The sequence below is a fragment of the Chrysemys picta genome, chromosome 1 (genome assembly GCF_011386835.1).
Source record: "Chrysemys picta bellii isolate R12L10 chromosome 1, ASM1138683v2, whole genome shotgun sequence".
Taxonomy (NCBI): Eukaryota; Metazoa; Chordata; order Testudines; family Emydidae; genus Chrysemys; species Chrysemys picta.
Window position 1 is genome coordinate 197,226,837 of NC_088791.1, and position 24,176 is coordinate 197,251,012.

Genomic DNA, 24,176 nt, shown 5'->3' on the forward strand with positions numbered 1-24,176 from the left:
CGTGTACAGGCTGAAATGGTGAACAAACAGCATCACTTTCCCGATAACCTCAGCTGTACAGAATGCAACGCCATCCACAGCCTCAGGAACAACTCTGACATTATAATCAAAAGGGCTGACAACAGCGGTGCTGTAGTCATGAACAGGTCGGATTATGAACAGGGGGCTGCCACCAGACAACTCTCCAACACCACATTCTACAGGCCACTATCCTCCGATCCCACTGAGGATTACCTAAAGAAACTACACCATCTGCTCAAGAGACAAGGTGGGTGACCAACTTGTGTGGGTGAGCGAGACAAGCTTTTGATCTCTTGTTGAGCCCACCAGGGCACACCAGAGAGCATTTCCTGTAGGAAAGGTCGTGTACATTGTAAGTACAGCAGCGTTCCTGAGACTGAAACCGAAAGCGCCGGCCCTGGAGACGAGTGCGGGCAGCGCTGCTGGCGGATGTACACGCCCCGGGGGGGCGGGGAGCGCTCCTATCACTTCTTCGCCCTACAGCCCAGCCCCCCAGGGTGCGCCGGCGGCCGAGCGGCCTTTGGCACCGCGATTGCCCAGCGGCCGCTCTCCCCGGGACAGCGCCGTCTCCTGGCTGCAAATCGGTCCCTGGCCGGGCAGAGAGCTCCGCTCCCAGCGCCGCAGGGGTGCCCGGCTATTACCTCATGTGACTCAGCCCGTCCCCGGGGCGTGCCCGCCCGGGCGCCCAGGTGCGGCTAGTTTGCGCTCGCCCTCCTGTCACCGCAGCGCGGGGCGCGGCCGGGCTCTTGGCGGTGCAGGTGGCCGGCGGGAGCGCCGCGGAGAAGCCCCGCTGCCCGGGAAGATGCGACTGGGCTGGAGCAGTGAGTAGGCGCCGCGCACAGGCGGGAGTGTGGACTAGCGGGCTGCCCCCTGCCCTGGGGCCGGGCTGGAGGCTGCGGGCGCGGGGAAGGGATGGCGGGCGCTGCTCGTTTCTCCCGGGGGCTGAGGGCAGATCCCCTCTCCCCGCAGCCCCCTTGCAGGGGTGTCGGGCTGGCCTCCAGAGCTCAGGGCTCAGCTTCCTGGTTCCCTCGGGCCGGGCGGGTGTGCTTGGCAGCCCAGCTCTGGACCCGGAGAAGAAACCTGTTGCTGCTTCTTCATGTTTGTCCCCCGATCGCTTCCGGGAGGCGCTTGGGACATTAGACGTGTTGGGGCTTCTCGTCCCCTCTCCCATTCCTGCTTCTCTTTGCACTTCTCCTGGGCGTCTCCCCAGCCACACTGGCACCGGCTGGGACCCGCTCTTTGCCCCGTCTGGCCACCTCTACACCACCAAGTTTAATCGGCCCAGGCATGGGTGTGTCAGCACAAGTGCATGTACTAACCACAAATGCTTGCACTGATGTAAAATGTAGTGCCCCACAGATAGGTAACTACCCCAGCGTGCCCTGCACCGCCTGGCTCTCTGCCTTGTGGATCATTTGCACAGTGTTCTGTGGGATACTGGTGATTTGCAAGGGGATTTTGAGGAGCGAGGGGTCATGTTCTGGAACCCCACTGAACTCAGGTGGGGTGATAGCACACACATCTCTTTGCCACCAAGTATATCAACAGAGAGGGATATTTTTTCATGGTTAGATAACCGCTAGTGAATCACTGATATCAAGGTAGACTGGTTAGGGAAGGTGCATGATGTTTGCATGTTTAAGAACATGTGATTTTAAAAAAAAAAACTGCAAGAAGGGACATTTTCCCCAACAGACAGATTACCACAGCAGATATTGAAATGCCAATATTGATCCTGGGGGGGATACAGCCTATCCCTTGCTCCTCTGGCTCGTGAAGCTGTACACTGGTCATCTTGGCAGCATCAAGGAAAGATTCAACTACCATCTCAACAGGTGCAGAATGACTGTAGAATATGCTTTTGGTACCGATTGAACGGACACTAGCACGGCTTATTCAGTAGGTTGGATCTCAGAGAGGAAAAATATCCTCCTAGTTATAACTACATGTTGTGTAATGCATATCTGTGAGGCAAAGGGGTAAAAGCTGCCATCAGGATGAAGGGGTGAGATGGACAGACTGTCTGCTGAATTTGAACAGCAAGAGGCCAGGGCTATTGGAACAGCTAACTGGAGCTTTGCAGCTGAGGGAGATCTTAAAAGGCCAGTTTAACACTCAGCCATAGTGGTGTTGTCTAATGTTGTTATTAAATAAAATCTCTTGGGTGTTCTTACTATGGGTGGGGCTTTGCTTCCTGCTATTCGCTGTAATTCCTGGTGTAAACTAATAAAGAACTTCGTTATGTGCAAAGAAGCAGAGAACAAAGTCAAAGTGCAAACAAACAAATACAAAGTTAAAAAATCTTTTACCCACATTGTGACTTTAAAATCCCAAGTGAAAACAGAGGTAGGGCAGGGGAATATGTATGTCCATGTATCTGAAACCTGCAACAGTGTGGCTACATATACACTGGTAGGTAGTTTTCACAGGTACTGATGTATGTGGCACTATTGTTCTACTTGTTGTTCAGTGTGGAGTGATAGGCATAAAGATGTACACCATGGTGCCACTTGGCATGGTGGTGGGAGTGTAGTGAGCAGCGACTAGTTTTAAATGAGGAGGAAGGCGGGGGGAAGGAGAGAGAGATGAGCACACATTGGAAAAATTAACAAGCTTGCAGTTATGTAAGTAAACCACAAGAATGCTATAACTGAGTCCTTCGTCTAATTAGGCCTTCTGCTCTTTTGTATCTTTTTTTAGACACCAATACACTTTTGACTAATTTATTTGCTCTTTCAGCACCAAGTTCATTACAGAATTTGACCAAACCAATAATTAAAAAGTAATAATAATAATAATTAATAATAACCCCCAACTGAACAATAAGAAACACTTGACTGATGCTCAACTGGGTGGACAGGCCTGCAGAGCCGTTGCTATTTTTTTTAAAGTTCTAAAATCAATTATTTTTTCTGTGATTTTTTTTAGTTCTAAAAATTTCAACCATTTTGATGCAAAAAGCTGTGACTCAACCTCCTTCACAAATATAGACTTGTGGTAGAAACCTGGATCTTTAACTTTTACATTCCATCAGAAACTTTCACCTTCTTTTTTCTGGCTTGACCTCTGACCTTTTTATTTTGGCTCAGTAACAGGTTCTTGGAATCATTTTCAATTTGGTCCTTGTGTTCCATTTCCTAGTTAATTAGATCAGGCCAAGTTTTCACTGAGACTGCAGTGATTTATAATACACCTCTACCCAGATATAACACTGTCCTCTGGAGCCAAAAAATCTTACCGCGTTATAGGTGTAACCGTGTTATATCGAACTTCCTTTGATCCGCCAGAGTGCGCAGCCCCCTTCCCCCCCTCCCTCCCCCCGGAGCACTGCTTTACTGCGTTATATCCGAATTCATGTTATATCAGGTTGCGTTATATCAGGGTAGAGGTGTATATTGTGTCTGTCCGGGTAGATCTGACTTCTATGGGCTCGGTAGACTCCAACAGCTTCGGGCTTGCAAGGCTCACATTAGCACTCTACAAATAGCTGTATAGACAGTGCTTTGAAGTTGCGACTTTGGCTTTGAAGCCTATGGAGGGCTCCTTTCTGAGGCACAACTTTAAAGCACTGTCTACAAAGCTCTTTTAGATCACTAGCCCAAGTCTGTCGACCTGGACTGGGAGGCTCACTTCTGCAGCTGTGTAGACATACACTCTGAAGCCTCTAAGTGTGCTTTTGTAATTCTAGTGCCATGTGGAAAATGTGCTTTTTTTTTTTTTAATCGAAGGCCTTATCATAATATATATATGCAAATTTCAACATTATTTATGGTCGCTGGATGTGGCTGTGGAGAGAGAAAAACTTTTTGAGAATTCTACCAAATGTCTTGGAGAAACTGGGAACATTAAGTTCCCTTTTTTCAACAAAAATGAATCTGATGGTGGTTACAGAAGAAGATCTGAATGCATTTTAGAACTGTTTAGATTTTCCTTCTTCCTCAATGAGGTTCAAATACTGTGGTGAACACTCATATATCAGAAGCTAAGGATGAATCCACCTGAGACATTCACTCATCTTTTTCATTTTACTTTTATTGCCAGAGCCAATGGCAAAGACTTCCTCGGGATATTTCTCTTTGTATTCTTGGCTGGTCTCTTCAGCAACTTGGACACAATATTCTCCTTTTTTCTATTTAGAAATAAACTCAGTAGCATTAATTAGGAGTGCAGTTTTCTAAGTATGGCTGCTTATAGCTCTTGTAGGGTCATTTTCATGTTTCATCATCTTTCCTTAATGTCAACGCTGATCCTTTTAGTTCTTCTATTTCCTCTATTTCCATTGGAGTACTTAACTGTTGTGAAGACATTGCCTTAACTTGAGTTATTTAAAGTTGCGTCTCTTGAGCTAGGCTAACTTGAGTGAATGTGGACACACTTTGGACTTGTCTTCACTGCAAAGTTAACTCAACATAGAACTTGAGTGTTGTGTCTAACTTGAGTCCCACATCCACACAAACTCTGAACTTGAATGTGGTGGTGCTTTTAACCCTTGTTGGCTGTCCCGTTGAGGGGTATAGGCTAACGCTTGAGTTAGCACAACTCATCAGCTGCTAACTTGTGTCCACGCTAGAGAGTGGTCTTGTTATCTCCCTTCAAATGCTGCTAGTCCTCCAGCACTTTTCCACAATTCCTCCGAGGTGCCCAGGAAATATAGAAAAGTCCTCCCACAATTCACTGGGAAAGAATTCATGGAGCAAGTCTGCTAACTGCAACACTAAAAACCCTGTGATATGCCCCCAGAAGTCTTAGGCTATGTCGTTACTGACAAAAATGGTGTGTTTTTACCACAGGATAATTAACAAATATGTTAGCTATACTGCTGTAAAATCCTAGTGGAGATAAGGCACTACTTTTATTGAAAAGTAAACTAGGTGACGTCAGCTACAGACAGGAATATAGTACTGGCCCCATCCAAGGTATCTTGCGATAAACAATATAAGTGCTTTGTCTGTATTTAGGATTTTACAGTGGGATAACTGTAAAAATATAACTGTTATCTAGCTTTAAACAAACAAAAAAAAACCCCACCATCACCTTTGTGTTAGTGAAGACAAAAGTGTAATGCCACACGAGTGAGTGCTGTACCTGTGTGGACAAATCAGCTCAAGTGTTACGTGTTACTTTGGTGTGTGGCTGCTCTCACTAGGGCTAGGCTAGCTCAAGAGGAATACTCAAGCATAGAAAACTTGAGTTAATTTTTCAGTGGAGACAATCACGAAGAGTGGGTTTGTCGGTTGAAATTTGTCTGGAGGAGTATACCCAAGGCTAAGTGCATCAATTATTTCTTTAAAATGCTTATTTTGTACTTCATTTACGGTAATGTGTAAAGGAAGGTTGTAAGGTTGTTGTTGTTGTTGTTTTTTAATCAAGTGGAAAATTTTGCTTTTCAGATTTCATTTTTAAAAAAAATCAAAATGAAGCATTCTGTTATGGTCAAAATGTTCTGTTTTGACTTTTGTGAACTGGGACGTTTCAATTTTCCATTTTGAAATGACTTTTTCTCCAATTTTTATTTTACATTCTAAATTATAATATAAAAAGTCAAAAAAAGTCAAAATGGATACAAAATATTTTGATTTTATTGAAGTGTAATGTTTCACCTGGCCTGAAATTGATTTTTTTTTTTTTTTTTTACAAATTCCATTTTGCGGGAAATTTAGAAATTTCCACTGTGACGGGGCAAGGCCAGATGACTATAGGAAAGTAGAGTGAAACAGGTATGTTAGCCACAGGCTAAACAAATCCCTGTTACCATGGTAACCAAATGGCAGTTGCCCCAGGTTAATCAAGACACCTGGGGCCAATTAAGAGCCTCCTAGAAAGCAGTGGAGACAGCTAGGTTGATTGGGACAAATGAAGCCAATTAAGGGCTGGCTGGAACTAGTTAAAAGCCTCCCAGTTAGTGGCGTGTGTCAGGAGCTGTAGGAGGAAGCCGTGCTGCCTGAGAAACTGGGCGAGAAAAACCCATCAGGCACAAGGAAGGATGCCCTGAGGTAAGGGTGAAGTATCCTAGAATATCAGGGTTGGAAGGGACCTCAGGAGGTCATCTAGTCCAACCCCCTGCTCAAAGCAGGACCAATCCCCAGACAGATTTTTGCCCCAGATCCCTAAATGGCCCCTTCAGGGTTTGAACACACAACCCTGGGTTTGGCAGGCCAATGCTCAAACCACTGAGCTATCCCTGTTGAAGAAGTGGGGGCTGCTGTGGGGAAGTGGCCCAGGGAATTGTACTCATCCTGTTTCAAAAAGTCAGCTACAAATAGCTGCTACTATTAGGGTCCTTGGGCTGGAGCCCAGAGTAGAGTGCGGGCCTGGACTCCCTCCCCCCCCTTTCCTCAATTAATACTGTGAGACAACAGAGACTATGCAAGGGAGGGTAGCGTCTCCTCACCTCCCTTGCTGGCTTATGATGAAAATGGCTCAGTAGGCTGTGACCCTTGCCCCTAGAGAGAGAAGGGATACGTGGAGGGACACAGTGAGCCTCTGAGGCTAGCGTAATCCGCCTGAAAGCGCGGGACCCACGGAGACAAGGTCGGAGCTTTGTCACACCACGTAGCAAATTAGCATGAAAAAAATTCAGCATTTCAGAATTTGATGTGAAACAGAAATGTTGGTTCCTGTACAGCCCTAGTGCTAATGTTTTAACATGATTTATTTAAATGCTGTTTTAACTTGCATCATTTTAAACTCAGCCCACCTACCACTCCAGTATAGACAGGACCTAGCTTGCTGGGATTGTGCTAAAGCACAGGGAATTTGTGAACTTCTTGCTCAGGAATTTGATTTGGGAACTATCCATATATCCCATATTTATTCCTGGGAAAGGAAACTTAAAAATAAACAGACGAATCTCCAAATTTGATGTTCAGGCCTGATTTTCTTGTCTGAACTGCTGAATATTGTGAAAAAGCTCCCATGTTTTCCCTGGCCCTTCCCCATCTTCCAGCCCCCCAAAAAGGCTGCATTTCATTGATGGTCAAAGTAGTTTCTTAATGAACACAGTGTACATACTCACAATGTGAAGCGCTTGGGTCATTTTGGGGTGAAAGATGCAATAGAAATGTGATATTTTATTAACATGGGGGAAGGGGGTATGACACTTTTCTCCAGGTCCAGGTATACATTTTTATTTCTGGAGAAGGGGTAACCAAGTGTCTGGTAAAACATAGCAAATACACACCTGTCTCCTTGCCTATATAGACACTACTATAGCTTCTACAATAGTGGTGGAAATTATAATATAATTGAGTGGCTCGACTAGTGGCTGCTGTCACTCCACATCTCTCTGCAGGCTTCTGGGCCTCCAGATGTGTGCAAATCTAGATTTCACAACTCCACCCTCACTCTGAACCCCAACTCCATTTACATATCTGCCTATTCAGGCCTAGCTTCGTATCCTCTTTGAAATACAGGAGGAGACTAAGAGCCCGCTGTGAGCTATCTGTAGGGTAGGGTTTAAACTGCCACCTATCACCGTAGCATCTGGGTGCCGCCAATCTAAAATGGATAACAATAGCTAAGTCTCTAGATGATTTCATGGAATCTCTGGCATGTCTCCTTTTCCAGGGTCAAACCTCTGCTTGGGAATAGAATGGGTTTTTTTGCTGTTAGTTGTGTTTTAAGACTTTTTTTTTTTTTTAGCGGTGGAAGGGGTTGTCATTGTTGACTGCCGCACTCACTCTGTCTGCAGCCCCACCGAAGATCTCCAGTGGTGTGGAATGCCTGTGCATCAGGACTGAATTTCATGCTCTCAAAGTACTGTGTTTGTGTAGCAGCACCATAGAAGATACTCTATTTTTAGTAGCCCTGTGTAGACTTCTTATCACATGCTGTCTTTTTTCGCATTAAATAATGGATTTGTTGTTTCTTATCAGACCTTGTGAAGTTATCAGGACTTATGTTAGCATCAGTGTGTGCTTGGTATTTGGGATACCTGTTTGCAGATATCGTACCTGAAGATTCGCTATCATCAGCTATCGAAAATCTTCAGAGTATTGGAGAGAAACCAGTACTTAAGGGTATGTGGTACATGACTTTTTTTTCTACTAATATGCAGTATATTATAAGTGAAGCACAGTGTTTGTAATTTAACCTGCAAATGGGTTGTTAGTTACTGAATAATTGGTTATGTGTTGCTCTCCTAAGAGGGCTGTCGATTAATCACAGTTAACTCACACGATTAACTCAAAAAAACCTGCGATTAAAAAAATCAGTTGCGATTAATCAGTTTTAATTGCACTCTTAAACACTAGAAATTTATTAAATATTTTTGGATGTTTTCTACATTTTCAAATATATTTATTTCAGTTACAACACAGAATACAAACTGTACAGTGCTCACTTTATATTATTTTTATTACAAATATTTTCACTGGAAAAATGATAAAAAATAATTTTCAATTCACCTCAGACAAGTATTGTAGTGCAATCTCTTTATTGTGAAAGTGGAACTTACAAATGTTACATAACTGCATTCAAAAACAAAACAATGTAAAACTTTAGAGCCTACAAGTCTACTCAGTCCTACTTCTTGTTCAGCCAATCACTAAGATAAAAAAGTTTGTTTACATTTATAGGAGATAATGCTGCCCGCTTCTTATTTACAGTGTCACTTGAAAGTGAGAACAGGAGTTCACATGGCACTTTTGTAGCCGGCATTACAAGGTATTTACGCATCAGATATGCTAAACGTTCGAATTCCCCTTCATGCTTTGGCCACCATTCCAGAGGACAAGCTTCCATGCTGAAGATGCTCGTTAAAAATAATGTGTTGATTATATTTGTGACTGAACTTCTTGGGGGGAGAATTATGTCTCCTGCTCTGTTTTACCTGCATTCTGTCACATATTTCATGTTAGAGCAGTCTTGGATGATGACCCAGCACATGATGTTCATTTTAAGAACACTTTCACTGCAGATTTGACAAAACGCAAAGCAGGTATGGCACTTGACTCAAGGTTTAAGAATCCGAAGTGCCTTCCAAAATCTGAGAGGAACAAGGTGTGGAGCATGCTTTGAGAAGTCTTAAAAGAGCAACACTTTGATGCAGAAACTGCAGAATGTGAACCACCAAAAAAGAAAATCCACCTTTTACTGGTGGCATCTGACTCAGATGATGAAAATGAACATGTGTTAGTCCGCACTGCTTTGGATCGTTATTAAGCAGAACCCATCATGAGCATGGATGCATATTCCCTGGAATGGTGGTTGGAGCACGAAGGGACATATGAATCTTCAGCGCATCTGGCACATAAATACCTTGCGACACTGGCTACAAAAGTGCCATGCGAATGCCTGTTCTCCCTTTCAGGTGACATTGTAAGCAAGAAACGAGCAACATTATCTCCTGCAAATTGTAACCAAACTTGTTTGTCTGAGCAGTTGTCTAAGCTTGTAGTATTCTAGAACACTGGTCGAAAGATCATCTCAGAGGACTGCTGGGACCCATTCACCCCAATCAAATTCCTCTTTCCTCTCTACCCTCATTTGGCAAGCAGGTGCCAATTTCAAGCTCATATAAATCTGCAGTGTTTAATTAAGTGGTCATTTTGGTATATGAATGGTGTTTACATAGTGCTCAAACAAAGCATGTTCTGTTTTCTTATTCACTACAGCGCCACCCCCCAAAAGACAGAAATGTGACCATTGGTCTCCGTGCTCACCTGGGAGCTATGCTTATCGATTACTCAGTGGTGGTGGCAAGGAAAAGTTTGCCAAGATTTGTTTTGAAGATGAGCTGTAAGTACCAGTCTACTTTGAGTCGAAGCAAGGACTGCCTGGAGTAATAGGGACATTTTGGTTTAGCAACAGACTAAACATTTATTATTAAGAGACATTTCTTGGATTAATGCAAACTTTGTAACACAAAACCACCAGTCTTGGGGTTTTCCCCTTTCAATACTATTTACCATGCTATGCTCCTGAAGTCCCTCAAGCAAGAAACCACCTCCTCTGTAAAGTATAGGTGTGATTCTAAGACAGTCACACAGCAAATGAGGCACGCTTGGAAATCCAGAGGTGGGATTCATTTAGATGTTGTGATTTTTAATTTAATGATTCTAAACTTTTTTTAAATCCTCATCAATTTTGTTACCTCTGATCCATGTGTTTTCTCCCTTTGGATAGCTCATTGCTTTCTCATCATTGTGTCAAAATGCTGTTTTCATTGAAGTCAGTGCCAAAATTTTCACTGACTTTACTGAGGCAAAAATTTGACTCTGTGTCCTTCTTTCTGTGCAGCTGACACACCCCTGACATTTTAATTTCTCTCTCTTCTGATTACATGAGTGGCTTCATTGTGTCAACTCTTGGATCTCTTATAACTTTAAACCCTGAATAATTCTGTTCCATCTGTGTAGAGAATAACCCCACCCTTTTTTTAGCCCATTACCAACACTAACCCCCACCTAATTTTCTCTGTTCCATGGCATCTTTCCAATCTCCCTCGCTGTATGCATTCTGAAAGTATACTTCTGTTTCTTTGACACTTTAGATTTTTTCCTGTTAGTCTACTTTGTCATTTTGTTTTCTCTGTGCTTGTGTCACTAAAGTAGTCTTTCTGTTCTATCTCTAACTTTTTTTTTTTAACCTTGCATCGTGGCTTTTCTCTTTTTTGTCCATATACACTGCTTTGGGCCAAGATTTTCAAAAGTGATTAATGATTGTGGGTGCCTCAGGTTTCAGATGCACAGCTTGAAACACTGTAAAAGGGCCTAATTTTCAGAGGTTGGATGCTCAGTGCATTCTGAAAATCAGGCCTCTTTACAGTATATCAAGTTAGGGACTCAAAAACTGAGGCCCTTAAAATCAATAGTCACTTTTGAAAATCTTGGTGTAGAGCTGTTGTGAAGATACACTGGCCTATTCTATAAATCTGCATGGAATGATGCTGCAAAACTAATGATTTTCTCTGGCATTGTTTTTACTCTGCTTGTGCTGCACTTGTACAGGCTACAGTGTTGAACTAGACTCATTATGGGCTCTCTGGAGGAAACTGTCCAATGTGCCATAGATTTTTAAGACATGGCTCCATTACTTTCAGCAGACTCCTCAGTTAAACGACTAACCTAAAAACAAGAATACCAGGAATGACTTTGCATAGGTAAATATCACAGCCCTTCTGGAAGTACAATTCCTGACTGATGATGTATTTATTTCAATTTCAGGCTCATAAGTGAACAGAAGGGTAATGTTGGAAGAGGTATAAACATTGCCATCGTGAATTGTAAGTAAGAAAAGAATGTTATGGGGACAATGGTAGTACACTAAGAAAAATGATTTTGCATGTCTGAGATGCAGTCTAACAGTCTTCCTTCTATATTTTTTAAACTACCATTTCCTCTCTATTGGATGCTTATGAAAGTAGAGTAACGAAGCACAATAATTATCTGTCACTCCTAGTCACTTTTAGTGTGGCCTTGCAATGTATGAATGACTGAAAACCACAGCCTTCTCTGTGGCAGTAGTACAGAGACTGCCACATTCACATCTTTCACTGCCTTAGAGGAGTTCTGTTTCCTTAAACAGCAGCAGCTGGTAACTTTCTAGTTTTATCCGATTCAAATTCATCTCAGCTTTAACAACAATAAAAAGAAGCACTTGAAGAAAAAAATCTTAGAACAGTGGGGAAACAAAAACAAACAAACAAACAAAAAAGCTTGTTAAATTTTCAGTGGATGAGAATGGATAACCATGAAAAGTTGTCCAAGTGGCCCTGGATTTTAAATTGGAGAGAGTAGAATTACTTTGCATGTCACATAAAAGAAATTTCTTAGTTCTCTAATAACTAGGATGAGGTGCAATATATTTAATAGTAGCCCCTCCTGTGAGGAATAAGAGTCCTGAGTCTGGAAAACAAGCTCAATGTGGTGTTTACTTTAACCCAAAAATGTTGCAGTATTAAAAAAAAAAAAAAAAAGTTTTTGCTTACTCACTTGGAAGGTAAATGGATGCATAAACAGAACAAAAAGCCAGCCACTCCCAGTCCCTATTCAAGCCCAGATTAATGGCTCATTACAGAAGCAGCTTTTCCTCTCCTGGAATTGACACCTCCTCATCTATTATTGGGAGTGGACTACATCCACCCTGATTGAATTGGCCCTGTCAACACTGGTTCTCCACTTGCGAAGTAACTCCCTGCTCTCCATGTGTCAGTGTATAATGCCTGCATCTGTAACTTTCACTCTATGCATCCGAAGAAGTGAGGTTTTTACTCAGGAAAACTTATGCCCAAATAAATCTGTTAGTCTTTAAGGTGCCACCAGACTCCTTGTTGTTTTTGTAGATACAGACTAAAACGGCTACCCCCTGAAACTGAACATGAGTTCTTCGTGTGAGACTGTAGTTAAGAGGGTGATCATGATCCTTGAAGGTATAAGTAAGGAATATCAAGTAGGAGTAGGGAGGTGCTATTACCTCTGTACGTGGCATTAGTGAGACCATTACTGGAATATTGTGTCTAGCTCTGGGGTCTACACTTAAAGAAAATGTTGAAGAAAATGGAAAGGGTTCAGAAAAGAGCAACATGAATGATTTGAGAGCAGCAAACCTTTAATAATGAGAGACTACAGAAGCTGAACCTAATTAGTTTATCCAAGAAAAGAGGTGACTTCACTGTGGTCTTCAAGTACCTCATGGGGAAGAGACAGCTGTTTAATCTAGCAGAAGAAGGCATAACACGATCCAGTGATTGGAAACTAGACAAATTCAGACTAGAAATACTGTGCAGATTTTAAACTGTGAAGGTAATTAACCATTGGAGCAATTTACTTACTAATATAGTGAATTCTCTTGAAGTCTTTACATCAAAACTAAATCTCTTTCTGAAGGATCTGCTACAACTTAAACAGACATTATGGATTTGATGTTGAAATTATTTAGTGGGGTTCTGTGGCCTGTGTTATGCAGGAGGTCAGACCAGATAATCACAGTGGTCCTTTCGGGCCTTAAAATCTGTGAAAATATTGCAGAATAGAATATCTTCCATCCTTCCGCTGAGAGGTAGTTTCTGGCTAAACAAATATTCACATGTACTCCTTAATTATCTTGCTTCTTTTATCCACAGGTTCAGATAGAAAAGTGGACATGTCTAACATTTCAATACAGTAAAACATCCTCTGCATATTTTCTAATTAATTAAACCTCTCCAACACTTTTTTTTGTAGCATCACTTTAATATGTTAATTCACATTGCTGTCCCCTTTCTGTTCTGAATGAACAGTTTTTGTTGTTAAGGAAGAGAAAATTATAAACCAAGATTAACAACACAGAGAAAAAAGCAATATTCCACATACAAGCACAGTAAAATCCAGCATCCTCAGTTTGGTGTGATCTCTGGTCTCTGCTCAGGAGAGGCCCAGGTCTGGAATGTTATTTTCCACTTCTGGACTCTGCCTCCTGAATTGTGGAGAATAAACTTTTACAGAGTCCTGTGCTTTTAAGATACTTCCCCCTCCGCTATGATTCTGCCAAGGATGAGAGCCAAGATGAGCCGGAAAGAGGGCAGCAATTGCCAAATCTTCCCACTGAGTGGCAGCATACAGTGCTCCAGAGGAAAGCATCCTCCTCTACCTGGACGTGTGTGTCTTATGTAACTGATAAATGCCTGACTCAGTTTGGCATTTGAAAGCGTAACATGAAAATTGGTTACTGGTTTTGCAGTTTTCCTACTAGCAAAAAAAGATGTTCCATGAATTTGTCAAAGAATTTTGAAATCTTGAGAATTACCTCCAGTTTTACATCTGTTTCATGAATTCAAAAATAGGCCCATTTGAACAACAATGAAATTAATTGTGATTATTGACCAAGATTTGCTAAAATGACTAGTGTGTCTGGGAGCCTAACTTGAGCCACTAGAAAGAGGCCAGATTTTTCAGAAAGTGCTGAGCACCTGTCCATTGAAAATTAGGGCTATTGAAATTGTCTCAATTCGGGCCTCCAAAATCAACAGCCATTTGAAAACCTTAGCCGTTGTTAGGAACTAGTATAAAGTGTATATGCAAGTACCAAAGTTCATAATACAATTCACTCATTCTTTTAAACATAAAGTAAAAAAGTAAAGCCAATTCCGTTATTTGAAAGAATCTGGGCAGAAATCTTTTCTGTCATGCTACAGTTTTGGTGGAGTTCAGTTGCACGATAGCTGTAATTGATCACTTCTGTGTACCATTGGTGGGCAGGAATTAATGCTGTCAAGGATAACACACACACACACACACACACACACGATTAATTGTCGGAACTTGGAAGGAAATCTGGCACTAATGAAAACTTGAAACCGTAATGTCGGGGACTTTTTAACCCAGACGGCACGGTTCGTTGTCTGACCGCAGAGTGAGAGACAGGCAACACCAGCAAGGTCCAATACAAGCTCTTTATTGAAGAGTGCACACAACAATAGAGAGCGGCCCGTCTCCTGAGAGAACCAGCCACGATTACAATAACTAGTGAGATTATATAGACAGTTCCATCGCGTCATAGTTAAAGCAACCCAATCCCCCCCTTTACTAGTTAAAAGCTTCTAATATTTATGCATATCTATCTTCTTTGACAGTACAAACAGTTCATGATGCCTCAGCAGCTTATCAGCTTTTTCGTCATGCACTAGAAACTAGGAGAAAGTAGGGAGTTAAGAACAGAAACAGGGAGTGGAGACTGCAAGTCTCCATATGTCCAAACAAACCGTTCCTAGTACATTTGTTACAAGAATACACCCCCCCTTATCTCATTCTTTGAAGCCCAAGCAAGCATGTCCTCATGTTTCACAGAGAGACAGGAATGGCCCAGCAACTACTGTTAGCCTAACTTTGGCTAAGTTGGCCAAACAACCTGTTCTATACTCCATTTTCCTTGGACCTAACAGTCCCCCCTTTGTCCCTGGAGTACCTCGAAGGGACTCCTGGGACAACTAACTACTATGAGACAGCTATGAGTGGTAAGCTTGGGAGTTGATTACTTTTTGGCAGAACACACCTTGGTGCCCATCCAACCTTTATCATAACATACAAAGCTAGCAGGCCACATATAATTACAACGGCACTTTGGAGTACATTATGGAGCGAACCACCTATATCTGGAATCCAATTGAACAGGTTACTCCACCAGGATTAAATTTGCTTCCCTCCGTGGTCCTTTGCTACCTTTATAAGGTGGTTTGCTCTTTTCCAAGTGGCATTATAAACATCTGGGACATACACACAGCATTCTTGTCCAATTAATGCACATGTTCCTCTCTGAGAGGCCAGTAAAATATCTAGAGCCAAGTGGTTCTGGAGAACCATCTGCCTTAGTTTTCTCTGCGCGGTTGCCAAGTCCACCAGGGCATCGGCGTTAGTCTAATTTCCCAGATGTCTCGGTGAATTACCCAATCCCACATGCATCCTCCCCATGGACCCGGCAGGATTCGGTATGTGGGAGCCCACACCTCCCTAACCGGTCCATATGCTTGGAAGGAGCATTGAGAATGTCCGCAAGTCTCCAAGTATTTCTCCATGGCCACAGATCAGATGGTACTCCTGATGTGTCTGTAAGGGCAGTGGGCCAAGCCTGAACATGCTAGATCCCACTACAATGCCTGCCCAGCCTCAGTGATATTTAATACCATCTTTGTCAGCAACTTCTGGGTCATAGAACTAAGGGCGGAGATAACATGTAACTCACCAATTCTAGCCTGTACCTGGGTTAGCTGTGCTCCACAAATAAGGCTTGTGGCCTTCTTTAGTTGCCCTAATTTTTTATTATGTTTTTGGTTTTTAAAAATATTTTAAACTGCTGCTGTACTATTGGCCCTATCGCATAGGGATCTGGTCAAGTCTCTCTTCTTTCTAGAAGAAATAACTCAAGCCCTCTGTTGTGCTAATCTAATAGCAGCCCCTTTTGCATTTAAAATCCAATTAGGGAGGGCAATACATGCTGAAGGACTTATTCAAAACACAGGGCGCAGCCTGTAGAATAAACCCCCAAATCCAATCAAAACTACATTCCCAAGCATGGGTCCACAAGTTTCTTCCTGCCAGTGTATAATTCTTTGTTTCTTCACCAGGGTCAGTTCTTAATGTTTTTTTTTTTTTTTTTTGTAGTCAGGAATTCCTGGACTTTGGTGGTTTCAATGGAGCGAGTGTTCCTTCTTCTCTTTTTCTGAAACAGTGTGGTTCAGCATCATACAGGGGAGAGGTTACTAGCACATCACCCTGTAATGGGTTTTGCTTTTTTTAGGAAAAAATCCAAAGTCACAGTAGGTCTGTCAGTGGACAAGGGAGAGGTTACTAGCACTTCACCTTGTCTTTTTTTTCTTTTCCCTGCTGTCCAGAAGGCACAGCAGAGTTAGAAGGAGGAATAGGCTGATCATCAGTCGGAGAGTCCTCCCGAGGTGGAGGGGTCTTTTTGCAGTGAGAAGCATGAGTCCAGGTAGGCAGTCCTTGGCACTTCACAGCAGTGTTGGTGGTTAACAGGACTTGGAAAGGGCCTTTCCAGCATGGAGTCAAAGCAGTCTTTCGTTGATGGACTTTACGTAGACTCAGTCTCTTGGTTTCAATGAATGGCAAGACTCCTACGGTCTTTAGGTAGCACTTCTTTACCTGTGAGAAAAACTTAACACATTTCATTAATGCCTGGCAGTGTTTTGCAGATTTTACAGCTGCTTGGGCACATTCAGGCCCCCCTTTTTTTTGGCTGTTAGCCAAGTCTTAGCTGTGGGCAGTGCCCTTGGATGGGCCAACATCTTATCTTTAGACTGAGCTTGCTAGCTATTTTTTTTTTTCCAGTTAACTCGTTCTGTTCTTTTTCTTTTTTCTTTTCTTGGCTTTTTTTAACTTACAAAGGAAACTTCCACTCTTTACTCATACACCTTTTCTCAACAATGAACACATACACATTGCCATTATACAGTACATTAGTCTTATTATTCAATGTATGCCATATACACCTTTTTAGTAAAATAACTTTTATACAGAGCTTTGGAGCAACAAACCAGGACAAGCACACCCACCTTTGAGGAGTCCACTCGGTACAACCTCTTGTGTCCAATAGCTTTCCTCCCTCCCCAGCCCTCTGGCTAGAAATCTAAGGTAGCCAGAAGGATCCCATGGGCAATATGGGGAATGGGTTAACCTTCCATGTCCTTGCTTCCAAAGACTGTTGATATGCAAATTTTAACAACATTTTTTTTTAATTAAAATATTTGCCCAATGAAGCTTTTTTTTTTTACTTAAGCAAATGTATTAGACTTTAGTATATCACATTTTCCTGATTTATTTAAACACTTTGTATTTCAAGTTGAATAAAACAAGTATCTGCTTTTTTATTTAACCCTTTTATTTAATTTTGAACTAGACTGTCTTATGAAAATATTAAACACAACAATTCTGGCCACAAGACAAACCCCACAAGACAGGACATAGAACACAAAAATAATTCCTATTGTACCAGTAAATGCATGGTACGTTGAATGCTGTTCAGCTGGCATCCGTTTTCTCTGATGATTTGAAAGACATTATTTACTTAAAATATTTCCTTTATATACACATACTTTTGTTGATTTTAGACAAAACAGAGGAATTACCCCATATTTCCTTGTATTTGTTTCATAGGCAGCCCAGGTTTCAGTGGCTTCTACCTTATTAGTAAGATAATTTGCATTAATACAAATACTTTCTGGCTTGCTTCCAGATCCAAAGCTATCCACAGCTTAAAGATTCTTACTTTAAAAAAGGACACAATTAACTTTCCCAGACTTTTGATTGCCTTTTACTTCTAACTCCTGCTTTCAAACGCAGAGTGTTCTGAAAAAGACAACACAACCTATATTGGTAGGTTTGCATTTCTTTTACCTCTGCTACAATATACACTGCACATGTTCTGGGGAAAATGCACATCCTCTCCACAATTCAATTTCTACAACACTAGCCACATCAATTTCTACACAAGGTGTAACTGTTTCTTTTATGCTTACAAAATCTCCATGCCCCCACAGCAAAGTGTCAGCTCGACCACACAGAGCCAGGGGCACTGTCCTTCTCTCTCTTTACCAGATCTTTTATCTGCTATTTTGTTACTCAAAAACAAAATTTAAATCTTTTATTCTTCTGGCTTTGACTACCCTGCTGCAGCCACAACCTTTGGTCTTTATTTAAAACATTTTAAATCTTGTAGCATTAAGTCACTTTAAGGATTAAATGCTAAATACCTTAAACAACACTAGTTTCCTGTGCCTGGCAAAAGTATTCTCGGTTTTGCAACTTTAAACAATACCAATTCATCTTAAACTTATAAAATACAGATTGTACACAGCAGGAGTGTTCTTCAGCAAATTAGACTAAGGTATTCATAGTCGAATAATTCCACTTAAATAACTTCTTGCCTGGATTACTTACAGAAATTTTTACCAAGTTTCACTGCTTAATTCCCTCTAGCAACTATAGAGTTAATTTCTCACTCTTGGGAGGGCTGTTCTTTTACACCCTGGGGTCTCCTGGGACGTCTCTTTCAGAGATTCCAGTCCAGGCTGGCTGCCTGTGGCTTCTTCAGCGTCCCCAAACCACGCCAGCTCCAGGGTCTCAAAGGCAGACTGTTGGATCTCACTTGATAGTTAAGCTTTGCAAATGTAATCTCAGCACTGTAACTTGTACTGCCTTTGGTTTGCCTCTGTCTATATTTTTTCACAGCCAGCTGGGGCCGAAAGCAGTTTTCCTTTTGGTTTATAGTTATACCATACAAATAAATAATCCATTTGTTCCGGTCTAAGACCAACCAGGATATTCCTGAGGGAATCCATCCAGTCAGCAGAAAAGGTTCTGCACCTTGGCCAGTCTTTAGTCGGGGACAAATGGGTAGTAAAGGAAGGCCATTGAATTTGGCATAAGTTTCTCATTTAGATTTAGTCAAACCGGTTGTTCCAGAGATTTCCTTCTAATTTCTAAGTACCAGAGACAACGGGGCGTCCCCCGGGCACTTGCTGCCAAACTGTCCCATTTAGCCTGTAGGGACTCTAACCCCTCTCCGGGGACTCTAACCCCTCTCCGGGGACTTTAACCCCTCTCTGGGGACTCTAACCCCTTTCCCGGGGACTCTAACCCCTTTATGGCGATCGCTTACCTTATTCAGGGACTCGAACCCCAAAGACCTGACCTCCCCAGGGACTCGAACCCTGAAGACCTGGATCCTACTCAACGGGTAGGTGGACATTGCTGGGTTTCTACGGGCTTCAGCTGGTTCACAGAACTCGCCTTATCGCCGATGCAGGGATCAGGTTACCGGGCAAGGCTCCTCGAAGCCAGAGGATGCGCGCTGCGTTGCTTCGGAGTCTGATCCCGCACCGGAGAGTCAGACGAGTCCCGGCGGAGTCGCAAAATTTGTCGGGGACTTTTTAACCCAGACGGCACGGTTCGTTGTCTGACCGCAGAGTGAGAGACAGGCAACACCAGCAAGGTCCAATACAAGCTCTTTATTGAAGAGTGCACACAACAATAGAGAGCGGCCCGTCTCCTGAGAGAACCAGCCACGATTACAATAACTAGTGAGATTATATAGACAGTTCCGTCGCGTCATAGTTAAAGCAACCCAATCCCCCCCTTTACTAGTTAAAAGCTTCTAATATTTATGCATATCTATCTTCTTTGACAGTACAAACAGTTCATGATGCCTCAGCAGCTTATCAGCTTTTTCGTCATGCACTAGAAACTAGGAGAAAGTAGGGAGTTAAGAACAGAAACAGGGAGTGGAGACTGCAAGTCTCCATATGTCCAAACAAACCGTTCCTAGTACATTTGTTACAAGAATACACCCCCCCTTATCTCATTCTTTGAAGCCCAAGCAAGCATGTCCTCATGTTTCACAGAGAGACAGGAATGGCCCAGCAACTACTGTTAGCCTAACTTTGGCTAAGTTGGCCAAACAACCTGTTCTATACTCCATTTTCCTTGGACCTAACAGTAATAAGATAAAATACTACATGCACTTATTTGTGGTTATCAGAGGGGTAGCTGTGTTAGTCTGTATCCACAAAAACAATGAGGAGTCCGGTGGCACCTTAAAGACTAACAGATTTATTTTAAATAAGTTTTAAAATTTATTGTTTTTATTTTTAGTAATAACCATTGTTTACTTTCCCCTTACATATCCCTTTCCTTCCCCGTATTTAAAGTGTACTATTTCTTTATTGCAGATAAAACAGGAAAAGTTATATCTACAGAGTTTTTTGACATGTGGGAAGGAGGTAAGAGCCAAAGTATCACCAAATAAAAGTAGCAGAGGGTCTCTTGTAGACACTTTTTTCCATACAGAAGAAATTTGGACTAAAAGTATCTTTTTTTTCAATTAAATATTTGACAGTTGCTAAAGATCTCCAAGAATGATCAGTAATTAATATAAAACAGATGGCAAAACAGATTTATCTCTGCTCATCTGGAGTACTTCACAGTTTAATACTAAAGAAAAAAACTAAATTGCGTCAGGCCTTTATTTTATTTCTAGATTGCTGTACTGTAGGCGATCAGACTAGGTGATCATGATGGTCCCTTCTGACCTTAGTCTGAGTCTAATCTGTCTCTTTCTACTTATTCCAGAGCTCCTGAGAGGTGCTGATCATTCTGTACCCTCACAGTCTTCTGTGGGAGTTGAACGCAGTTAGTACCTTTCAGGATTGGGCCCTCTGCATGGGAATGGGGAAATTATCTGGCTAGAGAAAAATAAGTAACTTACTTCTGTTTTTTTGGAGAGGCAAAGCTGCAAAGTAGCAATAAGATGAGTATATGGTGTTTTGTGCATCGGCATGGGGGTAATGAATAATCATTTGTTGTATCAACAGACTTCTCGGGACCCATGACTACCTTCATTAAAAATGCACCTCAAGGGTCACTTCTCTTGATGGTGACCCATGATGATGGAAGCAGCAGGTAAGCAAGCATTTGTGTACCAGCCCAGTGCTAGAATAATAAATGGCTTACAACTCTTCGAGGAGAGGAAAGTGATCAGGAACAGTCAGCATGAATTCACCAAGAGCAAGTCATGCCTGACTAACCTAATTGCCTTCTATGATGAGAGAACGCTCTGTGGATGAGGGGAAAGCAGTGGACGTGTTATTCCTTGACTTTAGCAAAGCTTTTGATATGGTCTCTCGCAGTATTCTTGCCAGCAAGTTAAAGAAGTATGGGCTGGATGAACGGACTATAAGGTGGATAGAAAGCTGGCTAGATCATCAGGCTAAACTGGTAGTGATCAATCGCTCTGTGTCTAGTTGGCAGCCAGTATCAAGCGGAGTGCCCCAAGAGTCGGTCCTGGGGCCGGTTTTGTTCAATATCTACATTAATGATCTGGAGGATGGCGTGGATTGCACCCTCAGCAGGTTTGCAGATGACCCTAAACTGGGAAGAGTGGTAGATATGCTGGAGGGTAGGAATAGGATACAGAGGGACCTAGACAAATTAAAGGATTGGGCCAAAAGAAATCTGATGAGGTTCAACAAGGACAAGTGCAGAGTCCTGCACTTAAGACGGAAGAATCCCGTGCACTGCTACAGACTAGGGACTGAATGTCTAGGAAGCAGTTCTGCAGAAAAGGACCTAGGGGTTACAGTGGACGAGAAGCTGGATATGAGTCAACAGTGTGCCCTTGTTGCCAAGAAGGCGAACGTCATTTTGGGCTGTATAAGTAGGAGCATTGCCAGCAGATCGAGGGACGTGATTGTTCCCTTCTGTTCGGCATTGGTGAGGCCTCATCTGGAGTACTGTGTCCAGTTTTGGGCCCCACACTACAAGAAGGATGTGGAAAAATTGGAAAGAGTCCGGTGGAGGGCAACAAAAATGATTAGGGGGCTGGGGCACATGACTTATGAGGAGCGGCTGAGGAAACTGGGATTGTTTGGTCTGCAGAAGAGAAGAATGAGGGGGGAATTTGGTAGCTGCTTTCAACTACCTGAAAGAGGGTTCCAAAGAGGATGGAGCTAGACTGTTCTTAGAGGTGGCAGCTGACAGAACAAGGAGTAATGGTCTCAAGTTGCAGTGGGGGAGGTTTAGGTTGGATATTAGGAAAAACCATTTCACTAGGAGGGTGGTGAAGCACTGGAATGGGTTACCTAGGGAGATGGTGGAATCTCCTTCCTTAGAGGTTTTTAAGGTCAGGCTTGACAAAGCCCTGGCTGGGATGATTTAGTTGGTGTTGGTCCTGCTTTGAGGAGGGGGTTGGACTAGATGACCTCCTGAGGTCCCTTCCAACCCTGATATTCTATGATTCTATGAACTCAGGGTTGCAACCTTCTGAGAAGCAAAAGTTGTTACAGCTTGAGCTATGACCAGGTTTAATCACTTACCTCCTTCTCTCAGTCATTTGATGCTGTTCCATTCAACACTTGCCCATATATAACACAGCCTGTACCTCTCAGACACGGAGATTACATGAAATTTACAAAAGAGAGAGAATCCCTCATAACATAGAATTCTTCTTTCTGCTCCCTTGTGCAAACTCATTGTCTTTTATTAACATCGGTGGAGTTGCACAGGTATAAGTGGGGGTAGAATTTGGTTCCATTAATTTTATGGCACATTACTAGACAGTTCTCCAGTAGAAGATACAGGAAGGCTTTAAAAATTATTCATTAATAAGAAATCAGAAATTACACATAAAATATCAACAGACTATATCCTTTTTTACGTAACTTATTTTTAAAGTTCTGAATTTCAAAGTCTCCAATGTTAAATTTTTCAACTCTTCTACTAGACTAAACGATGGTGCAAAAAAAGCAATAGCAGAGCTTGGCAGTAAAGAAATATGGAACATGAAGTTCAGGTCAAGCTGGGCCTTTATAGCTGCCAAAGGTTTCAACCTACCAGATGACATTCAAAAAGAAAAGGTAGGGTTTATTTTGTTTTCTGTTTTGTTTTTTAAAACTATAATTTTCACAAACCCTTCACAACCTTGTGTTTGTGATTTCTTTCTGGAAACAAGTTTCCAAAAGTGACTAGTCATTTAGGGTGTGTCAATTTTTGAAAGCCTAACTTTTGAGAGACCTTTAAGGAGGTCAGAATTTCAGAGGGCAGGTGCTCAGCATTTTCTGAAAATCAGGACCCTTTAAGAGTCTCAAGATGGACACTCAGGCAGGGAGATGCCCAAAATTGCAAGTCACTTTTGAAAATCTTGGCCTCCTCAGACTTGAGGAAAATTTAACAGGAATAATTTCTGTATCAGAACTTCTCCTTATAGCAGTGGTATTTTCATTTAAATGTTTCGTACAATCATCTTTCTGTGATGCAAGGAGGGGAAAGAAATAAATATGCTTGGCCCAGCTCAGTTTCCACAGATTTTTCTAACTATTCTATTTACCAAAGATTATTGGAATTATCCCTAGTTTCACATCTTTCCCAGAGTGTTGTTGGATGTTACTTACTGAAACAAATTACCTACAGGAAATACTTCAACATCATTGTCCTATACTGTGAGGTCTTCTGGGCAATAAGGGGCTTGGGTTATAACGTTCTGAGGAACGATTATATAATAGAGAATGGGGTGAGGAGGTGCCAGTTTAAGATCAGCAAAATGTGAAGTGTACCTGATGATTTCCAAGCCCCTGCTCCCATATCTTTTCCCTCTTGCTACGCAGGGAGGCAGGAAGTTTTCCCGACTAGTGATGACTACCTATAAACGATAAACTGAAGGTTGATTTTTTTTTTTTATTTTTTTTTTTATTTTAAACCAGATCAACCATTCTGACAATAGCAAGAACAGATATAATGGCTGGCCAGCTGAAATCCAGATAGAAGGCTGTATCCCAGTAAACCTGATCTGATCTTACGTTTTGCTAATAAAGTCATAGAAATTATTTTTATATATGGTTGCAGTCATAAAATCAATAAGCATCTAAACAGCTGCTATAAACTAATAAAGTCATATATACAATTTTAACCACTTGTCCTTCAGAGGTTGTATTCTGCAATTGGTCTGAAAGCAAATGCCTGTTTCAATGACAGGTGCAGATAAAATAATCAATTTTCTGGTCTGTAAGTATGATGGTATGGTAGATCTGCCAGGATTATCAAAATGGTACCGTATTGTCACTGTGAATGGCAAGTCTAATTTTTTATAGGGTGCTTTCTGCTCTAGGTTTTAGGAGGTAACACGATATAAAACCAAATTCTATTTCTTCTATCACAGAAACCCTAGCAGTGAAA

The 24,176-nt window shown here is 42.0% G+C and overlaps 1 protein-coding gene and 1 long non-coding RNA gene across 5 annotated transcripts; one reads left to right on the forward strand and one right to left on the reverse strand.

Moving 5' to 3' along the window:
- Nucleotides 1-446: 446 nt before the first annotated feature.
- FAM3B (FAM3 metabolism regulating signaling molecule B) lies at nucleotides 447-23,910 on the forward strand. 4 transcript variants are annotated; one of them, XM_042859219.2, is made up of 9 exons: nucleotides 703-842; nucleotides 1,717-1,920; nucleotides 7,896-8,039; nucleotides 9,636-9,759; nucleotides 11,187-11,245; nucleotides 20,180-20,230; nucleotides 20,822-20,909; nucleotides 22,729-22,861; nucleotides 23,705-23,910. In XM_042859219.2, the coding sequence occupies exons 3-9, from the start codon at nucleotides 7,919-7,921 to the stop codon at nucleotides 23,792-23,794; spliced, it is 666 nt and encodes a 221-aa protein (XP_042715153.1). In that variant the 5' UTR covers nucleotides 703-842; nucleotides 1,717-1,920; nucleotides 7,896-7,918; the 3' UTR covers nucleotides 23,795-23,910. The 4 variants fall into 4 exon arrangements, with proteins under 4 accessions (XP_005304511.1, XP_042715152.1, XP_042715153.1 ...); XM_008179839.4 differs by having other exon boundaries at nucleotides 1,717-1,856; XM_005304454.5 differs by lacking the exon at nucleotides 1,717-1,920 and having other exon boundaries at nucleotides 447-842.
- Nucleotides 16,067-19,515, reverse strand: LOC135977322 (uncharacterized). Its single transcript, XR_010594764.1, has 2 exons — nucleotides 19,111-19,515; nucleotides 16,067-16,595 (listed from the first exon to the last, which is right to left on the reverse strand). It is a non-coding gene; the product is annotated as an uncharacterized LOC135977322 (long non-coding RNA).
- Nucleotides 23,911-24,176: the final 266 nt, after the last annotated feature.